The 20595-nt window shown below is 41.7% G+C and overlaps 1 protein-coding gene across 4 annotated transcripts in view; it reads right to left on the bottom strand.

Annotated features, from left to right (window-relative positions):
* The window catches only part of LOC148028135 (actin protein 2/3 complex subunit-like protein), a 65162-nt gene that overhangs the window by 29488 nt on the left and 15079 nt on the right, over positions 1-20595 (bottom strand). For 3 of the 4 annotated variants that reach the window (XM_087689814.1, XM_087689815.1, XM_087689812.1), the window contains exons 2-8: positions 16686-16881; positions 16066-16128; positions 15874-15985; positions 15682-15786; positions 15502-15575; positions 15317-15422; positions 11254-11329 (exon numbers count right to left, since the gene is read on the bottom strand). In XM_087689814.1, the coding sequence (XP_087545940.1) occupies positions 11254-11329; positions 15317-15422; positions 15502-15575; positions 15682-15786; positions 15874-15985; positions 16066-16128; positions 16686-16881 (732 nt within the window). Of the gene's footprint in view, positions 1-11145; positions 11207-11253; positions 11330-15316; positions 15423-15501; positions 15576-15681; positions 15787-15873; positions 15986-16065; positions 16129-16685; positions 16882-20595 lie in introns of all 4 variants that reach the window. The other variant, XM_087689813.1, reaches the window with a different exon arrangement.

The raw sequence follows: 20595 nt of genomic DNA, 5'->3' as shown, positions 1-20595 counted from the left end.
TCCATGAGTGGACGACCTCGTATGGAACAGCTGCAAGATCAAGTTGGGGTTTCAATCCTTGCACTAAATCCCATAGATTCTGAGAGTTTAAGATATGCCTCATCAAATTAGACCAAGTGATCTACTTTGATCCATTGAAACATGTCTTGTCATTAAAATAATACTTGACAAAAGAGAAGTTAGAACCATCAGGTATCTGTGAAGGTGGATAGATGGGATAATGTGGAGGATAAGATGGTGTTGGTGGTGGTGTATAAAAAGGAGAAGGAGATAATGGTGGATAGGAAGAAACAGACTACTAATGACCAATAAGTGCTGATGCAAAGGTATCGAAACTATCATAGTTCCATGTGGTACCGTAGGTGAAGGTGAAGACACTAGGATACAATAGCCTTGTCCAAATGTCGACTGGCATATAACATGATGACTAGATGTTCCACTAGGTAAAACCATAGAGACAAACTGCGGCACTAAACGATCCACACTCAAGTATATCTAAGATGCACTCCTAGAGGAATAATCCAAAAGTAAGCGTATGGGAGATGGAGCCTCCGTTACAAATACACCATCCGAAAACGAGTATAAAGAGGTCCTAAAGGTTGTGCCTAAATGTGCAAAATCCCCCGATGTGGTGTGTGGTGGTAAAGGTAGTGCACTTAATGAAAGCACAAAGGAAGGTGCAGTGAAAGATGAGGGAGGGATGGATAGGAGCCCAAATAAATTAGTGATAGATATTGTTGTGGAAAACATGGTTGGTTCCTTTTGTCCATTAAATGCATTAGATAAAGATGCACCTACTCCAAATTGACCATGAGAAATAAAATCATTTGAAGGAAAAGAAAGGGAAGAAATACTTACAAGTTCTTCTTTTAACTTCTTACCTAGTTTTGAGTTCATAAAGTAATACATGTCTTCCTCATTACCTAGAAAGTGGTGTGTAATTTGAACTAGGTTCCCCTTGCAGATAGCCAATCTATAGTGGAGATTCGAAAGGTTCTGCAAGATCATTAGTTTTGTGCACCGAATCTAAAGAAGATAACTGAAGCTTACCTTCAACTTCCTACTCAACCTTATGCATAGGATGAAATTATTCTCATCCGTAGAAATTTGATATAATCTATGAACTCCATGGTAGTCTAATGGTTCTCCGCCCATGTTAGAGGCCCACTCCTAAATATTTCCGCCCCTGTTTGACTATGGAGATTGAAGCGGTAATGTGAATACATTCAAAGTTATCTAACCCTTCTACTGTTCCTGCTTCTACAATTAAGCTTTCCAATCAAAGGCCAAGGTTTCTTAGAGAGTACCTAGCTTTGATACCATGTGACGGAAGGACTAAAAGAAAATGATCCCCTAGCTAATGGTCATTATGGTACTTCATCAAAATGAACCCAAAAGTGTTGCCATTGAAGAAGCATAAACTAATGACAATTAGGATCAAGGTAACTCAAAGACGATGAACACAATGAATAATGAAGTGAATGGCTACTAATAGTGCTCATATAGTAAACACACTATGCAATGAAACGCAACAAGACAGTCTCCATGTGTCGAACACCAACAGACACAGCCACAAAAGACTGTATCTAATGTGGAGATGCAATAGGGGAGAGAATATGCAACAGAGAGAAAACCTAGCGATTGTACCGTACTGACAAACGCGAGTTAACTATTGATGGGCGACATATGAAAATTGGTGGCGACAGTGCAAATGCTAATGATGACAGTTGGAGGAGAGAGATTGACTGCAAGAGCAAATAGGATGATGATGGCGACAGCTCCTACTGATGGCGATTAAATACAGATGATGGTGACAATTAGTAAAGACCCTAACAATAGCAAATGCAAGTTTTCCAATGATGGCAACAGCTCTAGGAGGTAGGGGATAAGTGAGAGATTGAAATCAAATGCCAAATAGATGGAGACTACAATGGAAGACTCTAACCACGATGTCCTCCGTGAATGGGATATGGCAATACAGATACGGCTCCTGAGACCTGCAAAAGTGAGATTGAGAGAGAGTGGTGGACTACATGCCTATTTATAGAATGTTTGGGGCACCCAAATTAAGGTTTTGCATATGGAACACAATGACTCTTTGGGATCGTATTTCTTTTTTAAGTAATAAGGTTTATTCATTAATTAAGCGTGTTTTGGGGTTGTTTAAGTCCGGCTAATGTATTTTTAGCTCAGCACACTCATCATTTGTAGGCTCCCATCTAGAAGCCAAAGTGAAAGCTATGAAACTCACAGCCCTCTACAAAATCGACTAGAGAGGAAATAAGTTATCATATAGAGGCATTAGGCTATACCTTGATGCAAGAAATCACTAAATTACGTCTAAGTCTAAAACCTCAACTATGGTCACAATGAAGAAAACAAAAGCACATGCAATAATCAAGGTTTTTGATTCTCCATATTCACTATTCGACACTTGCTCACAAATCTATTGTAGCTTACTATGTTCTCTTTTCTTACACCAACAACATGCTCAAATGAAATAGAAGGTAATTTAATAGGTACACTATCTCATTGAGAGCATAATACTACCTCAAGGCCTTCACTCATGGAAAAGTTTGAGCAGGCACAATGGATTCCTAAGAGAAAGGTGTCTATAGTAAGTTAGTTGTGTGTAACTCCTGTAGCTCGGACAAGCCAAGCCTTCACAATAGCCGCAAGGCATACTTTTTAGTAGAGCATCAACTCCAATGCCATGTGAAGGTATGCTAGGTTTTGTACTGTGAAAATACAAACTGTACGAACACAACTAAAACAAAATAGCTCAAGCAAATACACAAAATGCAAAAATAGGAAAGAATAGAGATGAAACTGAAAGAATAATATATGTTGAATGAATGAATCAATGAATGTAAAAAATGCAACAAAGCAGCCCGACAAAACCGATGACCCCCATGGGAGCAATCAAAGGAAGATATCAAAGTGTATCCGTTAGCCTGCTTGTGCTAGTCATGTCAATCTATCATCTCTTGGTTGTGAGCTCTTGTCAAAGTCTGATGGAGATATAGGAACTCTGGCAGTTTAGGTGCATTTTCTTTCTTTGTTAGCTTCCAGTGTGCATTCCTAGGCCAATTACTGCTTTCCATAGTCTTTGCCATCTGGGATTTTTTTGCGGTGTCCCCTATTTTTCCTGAAATTTCTTTCTATGTGACCAGCATTTATTGCTGGTCGGCCAGCATTTATGGCCTCTCCTAGATCAAGTCAACCAGTTTTTTTGTGCTCTTGCTATTTATAGCTGCACCCCCCACTTGGCAGACACGCACACACTTCAATATTTTCTTTGCAGGTTTGCTTATGGAACACTTACAGCATTCTTGTGCATTTGAGATTTGTGGCTGTTTTATGAGCTTAATAAAGGTTGAATGTATAATGTACCTTTTTAGCTTAACATAACCATAGTCACATAGAATGGGAATGTATAGATGGAAAAGGACTCCTTTCAGATAGAAAACAAGGGCACTAAGTATATTATGTCAGATGGGAGAGGATCGAGGTGCAGCTGAAGTGCAGTAGACAGTGTGAGAGTGAGAGACAGAGTTGAGCACGATACCCAATGCAATAGTATTGAATAGAGTATTAGCTGAAAGTACAAATGATAACCCTTATACCTTAGGGTTATAAGGGGCTGTTCACACCCGAACACAGTAAGTGCCCGTAAGTGTGCACCACAAGCACATACAAAATAGTACACATAATCTGGGGGAAAAAACCTCTCCTACCGAGAGTAAAAAGTGCCCCAGTGTCCTAGTGATCACCCGCACACTCCCATATGAGCGTAGGCGTAAGTAAGGCGTGTGAGATACCCAACAAACCCCCCTGGAGTGAAGAGTGATCAAGTGTACAAGGATCATCCGCCACCAAAGGGCGTCAAATTCAAAGCATCGCGAAATGCTTCAAATTTGTCTCGTGGAAGAGCTTTGGTGAAGATGTCTGCCACATTGCTGGTGGTAGGACAGTAGACAAGGCTGATATCACCTGCATGTAGCCTCTCTCTGACAAAGTGGTAGTGAATCTCTATGTGTTTCGTGCGAGCATGAAACACAGGGTTCCGTGCCACTGCAATGGCACTCTGACTGTCAGTATATAAAGGAGTAGGCTCCGTAACAGATACATCCAAATCAGCAAGTAAGCGTCTAAGCCATACGCACTCAACTGCAGTAGTGAAGGCTGCCTTGTACTCAGCTTCACATGACGACGTGGCAACAGTGGATTGTTTCTTGCTAAGCCAAGAAATGCATGACGAGCCAAGAAAGAAACAATTGCCACTAGTGGAGTGACGAGTATCAAAATCACCAGCCCAATCAGAGTCACTGTAAGCATGTAACTGCAGTGGTCCCCCCTTGGCATAAAGCAATCCAAGAGCTCTAGTACCCTGCAAGTAACGAAACACACGCTTCACAGCTTGCCAATGCGACATACGAGGCTGATGCATGTACCTGCTCAAAACTGAAACGGCAAACTGTATGTCTGGCCGAGTGTGGCATAGATAGATGAGACATCCCACTGCTGGAGCATAAGTATGGATATCAAACAAATCACTGTCATCATGTAATGACAGTTTGAGCCCAGGTTCCATGGGTGTACAAACTGGCTTGCAATCCTGTAAGCCAAACTTCTCAAGAAGTTGCCCAATGTACCTTGACTGACATAATCCAATGCCTCTAGCATCATGTACAAACTGGATGCCCAAGTAATAGTGCAAAATACCCAAGTCAGACATGTCAAAAGTTTGCTGTAAATTATTTTTGAATGCTGAAATCTGATCAGCATGTGTTCCAGTGAGCAAAAGGTCATCTACATATAGACACAAAATCAGCATGGATCCCCCCTCTTTATGTACATAAAGGGTAGACTCAGATGGGCTGTTTACAAACCCCTGACTAAGCAAGAAAGCATCTATCTTTGCGTACCAAGCTCGTGGAGCTTGTTTCAAACCATATAGAGCTTTTTTCAGCTTGCATACTAAATTTTCTGAGCCTTCAACTGCAAAACCAATGGGCTGCTGTACATACACTTCTTCCTGAAGTTCCCCATGTAAGAATGCAGTCTTTATATCCAGCTGATGCACTTTCCAACCAAAATGTGCAGCCAAGGCAATCATAGACCGAATGGTCGTCATACGGGAGGTAGGAGCAAAGGTCTCCTCATAGTCAATGCCCTTTTTCTGTGCGTAGCCTTTAGCTACCAGCCGTGCCTTGTACTTATCTATGGATCCATCTGCATTCCTTTTCAATTTGTAGACCCATTTCGTACCAATGGCACGCTTGCCAACTGGCAAAGACACCAAATCCCAAGTATGATTCTTATGAATAGAATCCAATTCAGCTTGCATGGCTGCCATCCAATGCACACTATGTCGTGCATCCTCAAAACATTCAGGCTCCTCGTTATCATGAGTACATGCTGCCATAACAAACTCCATGGAATGTGCTGAATCATGCAGTCGAGTTTGCCTTCGAGTACGACCAGCCAAGGGTGTTTCCAAATGACTATCTCTCATAGTCTGCGTGTACCATCTAGGCACCTGTCTTGCTTCCTGACTGTGTACAAGTTCCTGCTGAATTTCAGTTTCAGCAATGTGCTGATTTACTGCATGTTCCATAGGAGCAGCTGGCTGAACATTAGGTTCATTTGCTGAAGTACCAGCTGAATCACCAAATGTGATGGGCAGCAGCCCTTCAAAGACATCACGGGCAGCCTGATATGTATCAAAACCAGCCAAGGATAATTCTGATTTTTCATCAAATACAACATCCCTGCTGACAAAAACCTTCTTGGTCACGGGATCATAGAGTTTGTAGCCTTTGCTTTCACTGCTATATCCCATAAAGATGCATTTTACAGCCTTGTTGTCCAACTTCTTTCGAAGTACCTGTGGAATATGGGCATATGCAAGACACCCAAAAGTACGGAAGTGGCCAACAGAAGGTTTGCGGCTGTGCCAAGCCTCAAAAGGTGTGACGGTTTTCAAGGCCTTGGTAGGGCATCTGTTCAAAATGTGGCAAGCGCACATGACGGCTTCCATCCAAAAACTATGAGGCAAACTCTTTGCCTTCAGCATACATCTGGCCATCTCCATGAGTGACCGATTTTTCCTCTCTGCTACCCCATTCTGCTGTGGAGTATATGCAGTAGTGTACTGATGGATAATGCCCTTCTGCTGCAAATAAGAATTCAGCATAGAGGACACAGCTGGCGGAGTTGGCGGGGCTGCAGGCGACACACAGGAGGTGACGGGGTCACAGGATGTAACGGGCACAGGCGGCAGAGGCGGGAGCTCTGATAGACAGGTGGCGGGTGGCCTTTAGCAGTGACGTGGCGCTGAGTGACTGATGACCTGATGACGGGCAGGACTGAGCTGCAAGTGACGTGGCTGCTAACGAAGGTACAGGCTGCACGTGCTGTACCAGACAGGTACTGACGAGCTGTCAGTGCTGACGCAAGTCCTCGGGAACCGAACAGAGCTGCTGACCAGCTCTGATACCAAATGTCAGATGGGAGAGGATCGAGGTGCAGCTGAAGTGCAGTAGACAGTGTGAGAGTGAGAGACAGAGTTGAGCACGATACCCAATGCAATAGTACTGAATAGAGTATTAGCTGAAAGTACAAATGATAACCCTTATACCTTAGGGTTATAAGGGGCTGTTCACACCCGAACACAGTAAGTGCCCGTAAGTGTGCACCACAAGCACATACAAAATAGTACACATAATCTGGGGGAAAAAACCTCTCCTACCGAGAGTAAAAAGTGCCCCAGTGTCCTAGTGATCACCCGCACACTCCCATATGAGCGTAGGCGTAAGTAAGGCGTGTGAGATACCCAACATATTAGAGATTACCACATCACTATAACAGGTTGACAAGCTTTGCAGCATATGATGATACAAGGGCCAAAAAGATAACTACTTCAATACAGGCTTTGCACAAAACTCTCACATGATAAAGAAATTATTAAATTTTCAAACTTCACCAATATACAAACCAAGATAGCTTCATCATACTACACGTTAGTGACACAAGAATGGGAATAGTGGCACTTATGGAGTGTGTTCCCAAGTTCCTTTTAACACCATGAAATAGATTGCCGTGTAACTATGACCATTTAACAATATGGTATAGAGGAGAAATGATTGAGCTCCAAAGCACCATGGAAGATCCGGAAACGAGCCAGCGTGGCAGAGCATCTGCAGTAGTGTTAATATGGATGGTCTAGCCCAAGGAGTGCAAACTAGATACACTATATGGAATAGAAATCCAATCATCAAAGATGTTGATAAACATCCTCCAAACGATGTGGATGATACAAGATGTGCCCCTAGTATCTACCACTTCTTAGCGACTCATAGGAATCCTGATTTCAGGTATATGCCCAAGTGAATGCACATTTCCAAAAGTCATGACTGACCCTGATACCAAAGGTCCAAAGGGAAGGGAAAGACCTCAATAATATCTTCAAACCCCTCTCTCCTCCTCCTCCTCCTCCTCCTCTTTTTCTTCTTCTTCTTCTTCCATCATCTTTGGGTTTGTCAATCTCTAAACTTCCAGATTCAAGTTTTGCTCATGCAAAGTCGAATGCCAGCTCTTCCGCCTAGAGCATGAGCATCTGATCCATCATCCATCAAGGAAATCGACACATGATGAATTTCGTCAGCAATGAAGAGACTAGGAATCAGCCATACCTGTCTCGAAATCAGTCAGTAGAAATGAAAAAAAGGGAAAAATAGAAGAAATAGGAAAATGAATATTAACTTTTCGTGTTTAAAAGCTTTTAGAAATATAAGCCTTTGAAACATCAAATTATTAATTTATGGACCTTAGAAAAACAAATTAGGACAATTACACAAACAGAGAAAATTGTGGAGGGAGAGACAAAAGCCAATTGACAAGGAGAGAGAGAGAGAAGGATGCTGAGGAGAGAGAAGGAAAGGTTTTCATATGTAGGAATATGGTAGGAGATTTGCCAATTGTAATTGCACTTCACCAATGAAGAACGTTTCTCTTGTACTACATGCCAAAACCATAGATTTATCAAATGCCTACTTGCAGTCATATTTGGTCCATGTATTGACTGTCAGTCCAGAGATACATAGCCAGTGAACCCATTACCCCATCAAATTGGATCTTTGGAAGACCCTCTACTGCTCAGCATCATTCACACTTCAATTTGCTCTTTTAACCTACTCCAGTATTTGGGACTCTGACATAATCCAATTACATGGAATGCCTTTATTTTTCAGGACAGCATTAAGTGAAGGGACATATCCATTGCTTGCGAGTAAGTGTCATCCTATGTCAATCCCGGTATCTTACCCAAGGAGCATGCTGATCCTTGGATTTTAGCTGTTTCTACAGGCCCTTTTCAGTTCTAAATTCTTGGGCTTCATGATGAGGGGCTATGTATTTACTATTCATGTAAAAGGCTTTTATTAAGACAATGGACCTCTGTACAAACTTCCTTTTTTGTAGTTAGTACATTACCATGTGTTTTTCTCTTTGCAGGGGGGACAAGAAAAGGTGACTTGGTTGACTTGGCCATTTGATGATGGCATAGAAACAGGGAATGGCTGTTCCGGCTTGTAGGAACGGCCTAACACGTTCCAAACCCTCCAAGGAGGTGAAACGGCCAGGGAACGTCCCCTGCTGTTCCCAAGGCCATTCCCCCTGCCGTTCCCTGTTTGGAATGGCCGTTCCAAGCATGTTGACCGAAAATTGACGTTTTTTTCAGTTTTTTATTTTTGCTTGGGTCACACTCCTACCACATGTTCACCCATCTCCATTGCCTAATGTACACACACTAATCTCTCTCTCTCTCTCTCTCTCTCTCTCTCTCTCTCTCGGGTTGATGATTCAAAGTGTCAAGACAACCCACAAGCTAATTAGGAGTCCATGCAAAGTTCAAATTTGATGCATTATCAACTCTTGCAAATCACAATCAAATTTCAACCTATCCTCAATTCCAAGGTATTCATCCATTTATATTGTCTAATTTCAAGGGAAATTGGGATAATTGGGGCAATTCAAGGCAATTTGGAGCTATGGGGGTGATCAAGTCAAATTTGGGACATTTGGGTCAATTTCAAGCATTGAGGGGTATTGAGGCAATTAGAGGGACATTCTTTGGGGCAATTTGGGTCATGCAGGGCATATTTGGGGCACTTAAGACATGTGCTGTTCCTGTTCCCCGACCTTGGATATTCCCCCCGTTCCAGGGGGTCCCGTTCTCATTCCCGTTCCCCATTCCAGGTAACTATGGATGATGGGATTGTGCACTGCAAATGGGGAGATGTTAGAGACAAGATGGTGTTAAAGGCTGCTTTATTAATGCAGACCTGGATGACACGGGCATTGACTGCTTGGCAAAAGACTGACATTGCTGCTGAGCTTGCATGCAGATTGAGCACATTGAGTGGGAAGATCCATGGCCAACTAGCATGGCTGTCAAAAATGATGGGCTGAGAGCAAACACAATGAAAATAGCTTTGCAGAAGAGCTCATTGAGTTGTGTGCCATTGAACATCAAAGCAAAGAAGGCGCAGAGCTTTGCCACTGCCTGTTGGAAATGATATAGTGACTCAAAGAGAGGAGAAAACTCAAGCGAGTATTTCTTGATAAATTAAAGAAAGAGAACTGAAAAGACGAGTTGCATCACCCTGTTTATACAGGGGCCACGAGCTACACCAGCTACCTTACCCTTTATTTAATGCACCTAAAGTGTGTTCATATAGTGTGATTCATACTCATAGAAAAGGTGTTTTATACACATAAGCATGTTCACATACGAGGGAAAATATTCCCAACAAGATAATAGCAATTGGCCTTCTAGCCAGCACCATATGTAAAGCCAAAAACCTGCTAAGAGCACCATTAACCCAAAGGAAAATCATATTATCTAATACCCCAACTTCAAGAGCATATATTTTATCATACTTGCCTATTTGAGTTTGCAAATGCTTGCAAACGTATAATATAGAGTGGTTGTTTGGATAAGACATAATTGAGCTTTTTAGTAGTTCAGAAGATTATAAGCTTTTAACAAAAGGTATGTGGCTTTGCTTTTTGCCTTTATCCTATAGCACGTGAGATGAAATTTCTCATCTCATCTTTATTTCTAATACTCGCAACAAATTGATTGATGAAATTAAGATATGATACCTATAAAACAGAAAAGGATTTCTGGTCAGGTGACAAACATACCTGCAACATACTTCCATACATGTATGGCTCCTATTTTGCTTCACAGAACTACACAATAGGCTACTTTTACTAGCTAAAGAATGGTCCCACCCAAAAGCATCGTCGGACTCCTTCATTTCTGCTGCGTAGCTTATTAGGGAGGCTAAATGTTCACACAAAAGCCTCCCCAATGAAGATAATAACACCTGTAATTTCCATTGGTCTAATCGAATGAAGAATCACAAGTCATATTGTCAATCACTGCCTTCCATTTACTTAGTGCTCTCAATGCGCTTGTTTAGATATAGTTCATTGACTGCATGTTATCTACACTTGTCATCGACACTGAAGCAGGACAAATAATTGGGACTTTGGATACTTTACAGTGGGGGAAATAAAAAGTTCATTGACTGCATGTTATCTACACTTGTCATCGACACTGAAGCAGGACAAATAATTGGGACTTTGGATACTTTACAGTGGGGAAAATAAAGTTTACTCTAGGTGCAGCCGAGTATGTTACAGGAAAAAAAGGAGTTCCAGTAAGTCATGTGGTTTCACCGTCTTCCAAAACATAAATTTTAGAAGGTAAAAATTATGTGCTTTATGCCCAGCCTCCTGAAAGAAAGCAAATGCCAGACGCATGTATCTTCAATTTAAGTTTCCATAGCATGCTTCTCACATTTTTTCAAAAGCCAGTAATGAAAAACATAAGAAGAAACTATCAATTTAGAAAAGGAAATTCAACTCATGCAAGAACAGTGACTGCCTAAAAAGTTGGGATTGCAACATACAGCAAAAGATTAATGCAAAATAAGAAAAGTTCATTGATCACAATCACATTCCACGTTGCTTCTGCAGAAAAGCATGCAACCTGTTTGAAAGCCTTTACACAGCAGCTCTACCAGTACACACACAACTACCAACTTGTGAATCTATCACATAAGCTCTCACTTGCAAGCAGGACAAGTAGCCACAGGATCACGGCTCTTTAGAATCCAAAAATGCCCGTCACCTAAACAACCAAAGAATGTCAAAAACAAACAGAAGACTACTGCTTACCTGGTTCTAAATGCCACACTCAGAAACTGTAAGAGAGATTCAAGATTGTGAGGTGGACCCTCAGGTTCCAAACTCGCTGGTAAAAAAGTAAAATTCAACTGTCACAATCGTGTTAAAAACATACTTATTTTCATATGATGTTCCTGTTAAAACTCAGGTGTGAGTTCCAAAATATAAAACAAGTAAACCCCACCAGACAGACAGCTAAATGAAGAAAAGAGTTTTTAAATGTAAAAAGCTCATGAATTCAAAACACTCAATTGACACTAAATGAAGAAAAGAGTTAAGCGTAAAAAGCTCATGAGTTCAAAAACTCAATTGACACAAACTAACTTCAAGAGACTGAAACAAAAGATATATCTGCAACATGATTTTGCTCTCCTCAATCATTAATGGTTCAATTGAAAATGCATGGCTTCATCAATTTACATTGTGCATAACCTAGTCATATTGAGCACTTTTGAAGTTGCAACTAGTGGCAGCCGGTGTACCTAGTTTTGCATGCTTGAAATTAAAATCTTACAATATAAGGATACCATAAACCTGCAACACTAAACCCTGAATCAGCAGATATGCCACACAACCATCTACAGGATTGAAAGGTCTCATTCTTAATAGCAGTGCAGACAGACTGGAGATCACTTTGTGGAGACCGCATATAAGTCTTGCCAAGACAATCAGTCTCAAGCTGTCACCCATCATGATGCCATATATCAGACGTGACATTCAGATGGGAATTGTTCAGTAGGATCCAGAAAACATCTTGCCTTTTGGAAGATTGTGAGATAATAGCATTCAAACATGCACAACTGAGAAGATGGAGAAGAACCAAATGGAACACTAATATTGATAATGCAAGGGGCAGAAGATTCACTGTGGCAGAAGACTGCCACAGCAAATTCACAATGCACTCCAGCCCCTATAAAAAACCTGCACAGTCAGCCCTCCATACTACAGAGTATACCCAATTAACCGTCCCAACACTGGAAGCTGTTAAGGAGTGGCTAAGATTCAATGAATACTCACGATCCCTAAAAATAAGAAGGGTTTGCCTTAAACAGGCATCCAGAATAGCCCACCACCTGTTAGACCAATCTAACATGTCTGATCAGTCCAACTGGAATAGTTGGCTGACACATGGGTCGACACTGCAAGTGCCTGCAAATCAACTCCCCAACCACGCCCACCCACCATATCATCAGCCCATCCTCGGTCACCATAGTCTTCCGGTGGACACAAAGAAAATGCCTCGTGCATGGGTTCAAACCGCAATGCCTTATGGCATAATGTCTCGGGTGTGATAAATAAGACTTAACAATGGTTGTATCTGTATTTCAGGGCCTCAACAGTTGAACAGGAAAGAGAAGAAAGAGAAAAGAGTCTGTGAGCTGCATATTTTTTCCTCCCAGCCTTGGCATAGACCAATTTTGTAATTAATTACATAAATGCTTAGCAAGTGTAAGCATGTCTAGCCCCTATGCAAACATATTAAATGGCTGAATCCCTGTATGTTGAATGGCCTAAGCCCTTGGTCAGAAGTCACTTACATGTCGTGGCCCCCTTAAACCCGGTACATGTATGTTCTATAATACACGGTCACAACTCCCTAAAATGATTCCTTGTAGATACTAAATTAATTAATTAGCACTTTAATTATGCAACACTTCCTTCCCCTTAGGAACTGTTTTTGTCTTGAAAACGGAATTGGGAAGGTCTAATTTACAAATTGCAAAACATTTCTTGAATAGTGCTCATGCGCTCCCATGTTGAACTCTCTTCTAAACAATCCTTCCATTTTACCAAGCATACATGATAAACATTATTCCTATCTCCTCTATTAGAAATATCTAAAATAATGTGAGGGAATGCTTATCAAAGACCTCTACTATCTCATTTGCAAGGACCCCTTCCTAGGGAGGCTCTGTTTCCTATTGGCTTTAACATCCAATATGGGAGGGGCATCAAATGGGTAGGATTAGAGCAACACCAATAGACACTCAACACTAGCACCGAGAAGGCATTTCCTCACCTTTCTTATCTAAATAGGGAGTCTCTGTTTCCTATTGGCTTTAACATCTAGTATGGGAGGGGCATCAAATGGGTAGGATTAGAGCAACACCATTAGACACTCAACACTAGCACCGAGAAGGCATTTCCTCACCTTTCTTATCTAAATTCTAGAGGAAATTGGACAATATTTTCTAGACTAGGGAAATCTTACTCTGCATCCAGCTCATGCCACACAGGACTTTCCAACAAGGCATTTCGTCACCTTTCTTATCGAAATTCTAGAGAAGATTGGACAATATTTTCTAGCCTAGGGAGATCTTACTCTACATCTAGCTCTTGCCACACATGATTTTGCAATTGGTTATTGGCTTGAATACGATAGGATTCATGTTGCCTCTGCTAGATGCAAAAAGGTAGTGGAGACACAAAGACACTACCTTTGGAATTCTCTAAGAGCTCAAGAGGTCTCTAGGAGAAATCTTAGGCTGGTCTTTCATGATGGCACAGACGTCTTGTGACTTGAGGAGCAACTGGTTGGGCACAAGAGATCTAGCCTAGAAGGATACTCAAGCGATTTTTAAATTTGTTGGAACATTCAGTACTATTCCGACAACTCTCTCAAGGGAAGTGATATTGTAGATGGGAGTTAATCACTGGTGTTTTAGTTTGGTAAATTTGGACAATAAGCTACAACCATGCCATCGAGACACATGAAATATCTAAAACAGACACTATAAGAAGATCTGAACACAAATCAGCCAGCCTTCAAGGGAAATGGAAGAGGTTGCACAGTACCTTTGGTGCAAAAGTCATGCTTGCAACTGCCATGACACAATAAAAGAGCTTAAGGATGTTGAACAACACCAGAAAAATGACGTCTATTATCTCATTATTTGGAAACTATTGACCCAAGATATCCATAAGCTTCCAAAATCCTCCAGGTTGATTCATATGAAGGCACAAGACTCTCAAGGGAAGGAAACTACAAGGCACCTGTTGAGTTAAAAATGCATTAGTCTTACTTAAACAGCCCCAAAACTTGCTTAATTCATGAAGAAACCTTGTTTATTTAAAAGAAACACGATCCTAGAGAGTTTCTGTGTCCAATAAGTGCAAACCCACTTGGGAGGGCCCAAACTTTCTATAAATACATATGCTGCCCTCCATTCAGCCCTCAATCTCATTTTTGCAAATTTCACGTGTTTCAGCTTGCTACCCACACCTTGTTCGCAAAGAACATCTCAATCGAAGCTGTCCATTGCTGTTGGCGCCTAATTTCCAACCCTCTTCTCGCAGTTTGGAGCTGATCCCAGCCAGGCGACTATTGTTCCTGTACTAACCTGCTGCCGTACTGCCTGCCACATCATCTGCAGCCTGCGTTTGGCAGTTTTCTCTCTCCTCCAACTGTCGCCAGGCTATCCAGCCTGCGTTTGGCAGTTTTCTCTCTCCTGCAAGCTGTCCTGCTTGCGTTTTTAGTCTTTCTCTCTCTTGCAGGCTGTCATGCCTACGTTTTTAGTCTTTCTCTCCTCACTGCCGTCTGCATCAGATCTGGCTTCTCACTATTGCGTTTGCTGGTGTTCGAACATCCGGAGGCTGCCTTGCTCATTACCCCTGCCCTAATCCTTAAGATACAGGAGTTCAAGGTTCAGTATTTATTCACTGCATGGTGTGTTTGCTGCATGAGCATTGTATATTCAGCAGTTATATCACTTCAGTTATTTTCTATGTTCATTGTCTCTGAGTTACCCTGACCCTAACTGAGTTCGTTTATCAATCTATGCTTTGTCATACGATTGTTATTTGTGTTTCTATGTCAAAGTATTTCTTTACAGCACCATTGTAGATGGGAGTTAAATCACTGGCACTATAGTTTGGTACATTTGGACAATGAGCTACAACCATGCCATCAAGACACATGAAGTATCTAAAACAGACACTATCAGAAGATCTGAACAGAAATCAGCCACTTTTCGTTTGGTGCAATAGTCATGCTTGCAACCACCATTACACAATAAAAGAGCTTGCAGCTGTTGAACAGTAGCAGAAAACTGACCGTCTGTTATCTCATTACTTGAAAGTGTTGACCCAAGGTATCCATAAGCTTCCAAAATCCTCAAGACTGATTCATATGAAGGCACCAATCGATAGCCTTTATTATCCTACATACCAAAAGCGACCTTAGTGTGAAACATCTAAGCCATTCACATTACTAGGAAGTTTTTGATAGCCTGCTCACACCTTTGAATTCTGCAAAAAATGACAAAGAAAACTGCAAGCCGACTTCCCCAGGTTATTGTCGATTGAGTATAACACTGACAAACTCAAAGGCAACTATCAAACATAAAACCAAACATTCTAAACATGAAAGTTGAAACTTGAAAATAAATTGTTAGAATCTATCTTCAAGTTAAAGCCTACTTGTGTTTAAGATCCAATGAAAAATCTCATTGTTGAGTTTGACACTCAGGGCAGAGAGCCATCCACTCCTCAAAAGCTGTGTCATTAACGCTTCTGCCATTGGCCCTGTTTACAATGTGCAAGCCTTAACATACAATGTCAAGGACAGTTGGACAATTTTCAAAAAAAACATATCCATATCCAAATCTATACCTGCTTTGTCCTGAACAGGAAACTCCTCCATGACTTTTCCACTTGCAGCAAAAAGAGATTCTACAATAGGATCTTTAGGCGTTACTTGTTGGATATTACCAAGCTCCTGCCTCTGTAAAAACTTAGCATGCTTAGAGAAAAGAAGAAAGAGGTATGAAGCAAACAAGTTGCTTGGAAAGTGATCTGCAGTACCCGTAAGCCAAATAATCTCTCCCCCCATTTAGGGACTTCTATAGTTGCTTCACCAGCATGAACCTGGCAGAGAAAAGGAAAGAGAAGCAGAAAATAGAGACAAGAAAGAAAGAACTTGTGTCAGTCATTTCAAGAAGGATATACAAAACCAATCATTCTATAGGCTGCTGTCAAGTTTCCAAAATGTTGGCTTCTCACTCAAGTGAGAAGAGCCACTGGATCATTCTGAGCTTTTAAGGTTGATTCACACTTGGGGAACTCTTAAGAAATTCATACTCAAAAAGATGCTCAAACCTGCTTTTTCAGCTCAATTATGATACTAGTGTTAAATGGTATAAAGGTACTAGTTATCTTAGTATTCAATATTTCCATCCATTTCATGCACTGCAACTATCTCTGTAATTATTATGTAAGCTGTTTTTCATGGACTTTCAGCCTGTCAAAAGAGATTTTGGAGTGGTCTTTACAAGTTGAAACCTTTCTGAAAATTTCTTAATGGTGAACAACTACTGAGGCCATCCTTTTTCTCTCAACTATAGACTTGCTGTATTAAAATTCAGCACCTTTTTGCAAAGGGTCTGAATAGTTATAATTATTAAGAAAGAACCCCAACAACATACTTGTTTCTCACACATGTCCACGAGTTCCTCAAATTGCCCTTCCTTTCGAGTCTTCCTCTTAAGATCATCACATGAATCTTCCGAATCAGAATCATAGGGGGAAATCTTCTTTCTTTTTCTTTCCCTCTCCAGCTTCTTGTCCCTCTCCTTGAGGTGATCTTTGAGAAGGTCATCAATATTCAAAGCCTTGGATCGCCTAATATACAGCAAAAAACTTGATGTCAGCCTGCCTCCCTCTCTCTCTCTCTCTCTCTCTCTCTCTCTCTCTCTCAAGCAAAGCTTAAAGAGAAGACAAGTAAAATGAGTGTCAAAGGGATGGAGGGAGCGTGAAAGACAACACAAGAACCTAAAGACCTCGAGAAGGAAAGTGAGGGCTAGGCTGCACAACAAACACTCACAATGAATGAACTTGAAAACCCAAAGAATGAAAGAATGATGAATGACATACAATGATAAGACAATGGGGGCCCCTAGCTTTCATGTCTCTGTGACCAAGGCTGAGGCGTGAACCACAAAGTCTGGCATTGACAAAGTGCCTGGAGATAACTCCAATGTTCTGGCTGTTCAAGGGAAAGCAGCTGAGAAGGAATCTGTACTATGAGGGAGTGAAAGACAGTCCTCTGAGTAGGTGGATGTCGAAAAAGACACCGGATGAAGGTGGACAGCAGTGAAGAGATAAGCAATCCTCCATAGCTGTGGGTGATGACAAGGATGATATCCAAGGGCAGCAGCAAAAACGAACTTGACTGTTGATGGAAGGACTTGTAGCAGCAAAAAACTTGAATGTCTACTGACTCAAAAAGCCTTCATGAAGGTCCATGGGCAACAGCAGCAGAAACGGCATTGTCTACTATATCAAAATGCCTTCGAAAAGATAGACTACTCCAAATGATAACTGGCAGGCTGTAACAGAAGTAGGAGCAGAAAATGCAGCAGTCCCGACTGAAATGATGACATGGCAGGTAGCAAGTTGGATGTTGAAGGCGACAAGAGGGTGGCCTATCCTAGCGTAGAACACACCGACAGCAGAATAAAACGCAGCCACGGCAGGTGTCATGCAGGGTGATGGACCTCCTCCATGGGTGGCAGCATGGTCTATGCAGGCAGAAGGTGTTGCAGCAGCCCAGACTCTGTAGGCAGCAGCTCCAGTGACAATCCACCACCCTACTACACAAGGGCAATCAACTGAGGGTAGAGGGAGCACTTTGTTGAAGACTGAGAGTGGTTAATAGAGACCCAAAGGAAGAGTGGACTCGAAATGAATGAGGATGACAATAGGGGCCCCCACAACAGTCCCTTTTATAGGGGATTTTGGATTTTGGTGCATATGTCATACCTTTTAGGGCTGAATTAAGGAGCAATGATTATGCATTAGTGCATGTAAATTGATATCTAATGCTAGCCTTTAATCTTCGTTGCTGAACACCCCCTCTAAGGCCCAAAAAGGCATCCAAGACAATGAGAGAGACATGCTCCACCCAATAATTAACTTAATAATGTAAGGCAATAAGTACACAGCCAGATCACCATTAAGGGCAACTATGTGGAAAGGGAGTCAATGAAGATGATCAATAGCTGAGATGGGAGCAAAACACAGTCCAAAGGACTGAAGAAGAGGGACGTGTAATTCAAGGAGGGAAGGAACTCCACCAAAAAGAAAACCTCTAAGGAAGAACAATAGACAAAGTGATAGATGAAGGTGCACAAAACTTGACCTCTAGAGAGAAGCCAACAACTCCATCTCCATGCCACTAAGAAAGCTAAGGCATGTCTGATCTTAGGCCTTGAGAAACAAGACATTATCCCCATCTCCATGTAGGACAAGATTTGAAGGTGCAGCCACCAAGGCATGGCTGAAAATTCAAGACTTTGGCCTAAGTAGAATATATAGATTTTATTAGTGGTATACATTTCATAGGTGTTAGGCTCGTATATGGGCACCTTTCTAGTAAGTTGGGGGGCCCATTTAGCACTAGCTCATTTGTCCCAAGTCTCGCCCTAGAGTCTATGTCACGGGGACGTGAAAATTTGAGATGCTTTAATCTTGCTAGTAACATTTGATTAAGTTATTAATCAAATGTGCAAGGTTGTTTAGCACATGTGATGCACATGGCAGTTATTTCATGGGAACGGACCAAGGACCCCGAGGATGCAATGGGTTTTAAAGGCAAAAGTTGTGTTAAGTTATGCGAACTGGGTTTTGGTGGTCAGTTGGTGCCAGGTTGGACCCTAGGACAACAGTTTGGCCATTAAGTGTCAGTGGTGACACTAGTCTAAGGGTCAACAGAGATTGGGAACCACTCCAAGTTGCAAATGGCCTGGCCAATTTCATTACAGATGGGCATGTTTAATTTTGGGCAGGTCAAAAGGGCTAAATTTAATTTTCAGAATTAATTAATTCTGAAAATTTAATTTAATGGCTGAAAATGCATTAGGAAGGCTACCACTTGGCAAAACTTTTCCATGCAACTAGGGAGAAGACTATTGGAGGGTGGTGTAAGCTGAATTGCAATCGTTCAGAGCTTGGTAGAGGGAGAGGAGGTGATCAAATTTGGCTCTGAGAAAGGCGACGACGACTGATCACACGCCGCGATAGGACAGGGGGCAGCAGGATTTCTCTTCTGCCTCAAGAGAGGCGGCAGTAGAAGAGGAGGGCTCATCAGCTAAGCTCAGCTGAGCTGAAGCTGTTGGTGCCATCATATTTGTCACAAAGTTACGAATCAAAAGATACATTTCAGATGATTTTCTCTCTCTCTAAAGCATTCTCTCATCTCCTCCAATCTATGCTCAAGCATTCTCAGTAATTCTCAGCCATTGGTAGTAGAGTACAGCCAAATTTAGTGGACAGCAGAGAGTTTACTGCTGTAAACACTAAATTACAGCAGTAATTAGGGTTTAGCAACCACCTTGGGACCCGTGCCATCAGTCAAAGGCATTGTACATTGAAATCAGCACCAAAAATTTGTGGAATTGTGAGGATTTGCCAACCCATCTATTGTAAATTTGGGGCAGCATTTGACCAATTGGGGTTCCATTAGAGCAAGTCCTAGGTGAAAATCAAGGGGCAATTTGCCCGAATGCTTTGCTGATTATTGGAACAGCAAGGGGCTTTTGAATCAGCCAAGGAAATCGTGAAATCTCGGCTTGTAATTTATCCATCAACAATTGAAATTAAAGAAATACCGAAAGGGGCGCCAGTTTTGGGGCCAACAGGGTGTCCACTGTCCTCATACAATGAATAAATGGGCAATGGAATCCTGATCATGATAGAAGAAATGTACAGAACAAGCCATAGATGAATGGCATGAGATGACCAATAGTACCTTCAGTCTACCTCTTTCCAAGTGAATGTGATTCAATGTAACAAGAATGGAGTGGAGTCTATGTAGATTGAAACCAGCCTTCCTTCTCGGATAGGGTGGTTTAACCTGATTAAGCACCTAACTACAGCAATTAGCAAATGAACGTTAACTGAAATGCCCACTTTACTTTCATAAACTTGGACAGTGGACACCCTGTTGGCCCCAAAATTGGCGCCCCTTTCAGTATTTCTTTAATTTCAATTGTTGATGGATAAATTACAAGCCGAGATTTCACGATCTCCTTGGCTGATTCAAAAGCCCCTTGCTGTTCCAATAATCAGCAAAGCATTCGGGCAAATTGCCCCTTGATTTTCACCCAGGACTTGCTCTAATGGAACCCCAACTGGTCAAATGCTGCCCCAAATTTACAATAGATGGACTGGCATTTGAAATCCTCACAATTCCACGAATTTCCGGTGCTGATTTCAGTGCACAATGCCTTTGACTGATGGCACGGGTCCCAAGGTGGCTGCTAAACCCTAATTACTGCTGTAATTTAGGGTTTACAGCAGTAAACTCTCTGTTGTCCACCAAATTTGGCTGTACTC

This window comes from Lygodium microphyllum, chromosome 12, assembly GCF_053477565.2.
Source record: "Lygodium microphyllum isolate KBCC chromosome 12, Lygodium_microphyllum_v1.1.10, whole genome shotgun sequence".
NCBI lineage: Eukaryota > Viridiplantae > Streptophyta > Polypodiopsida > Schizaeales > Lygodiaceae > Lygodium > Lygodium microphyllum.
The sequence above is the reverse complement of the archived record's forward strand: the minus strand, read 5'-3'. Positions and strand labels throughout refer to the sequence as shown.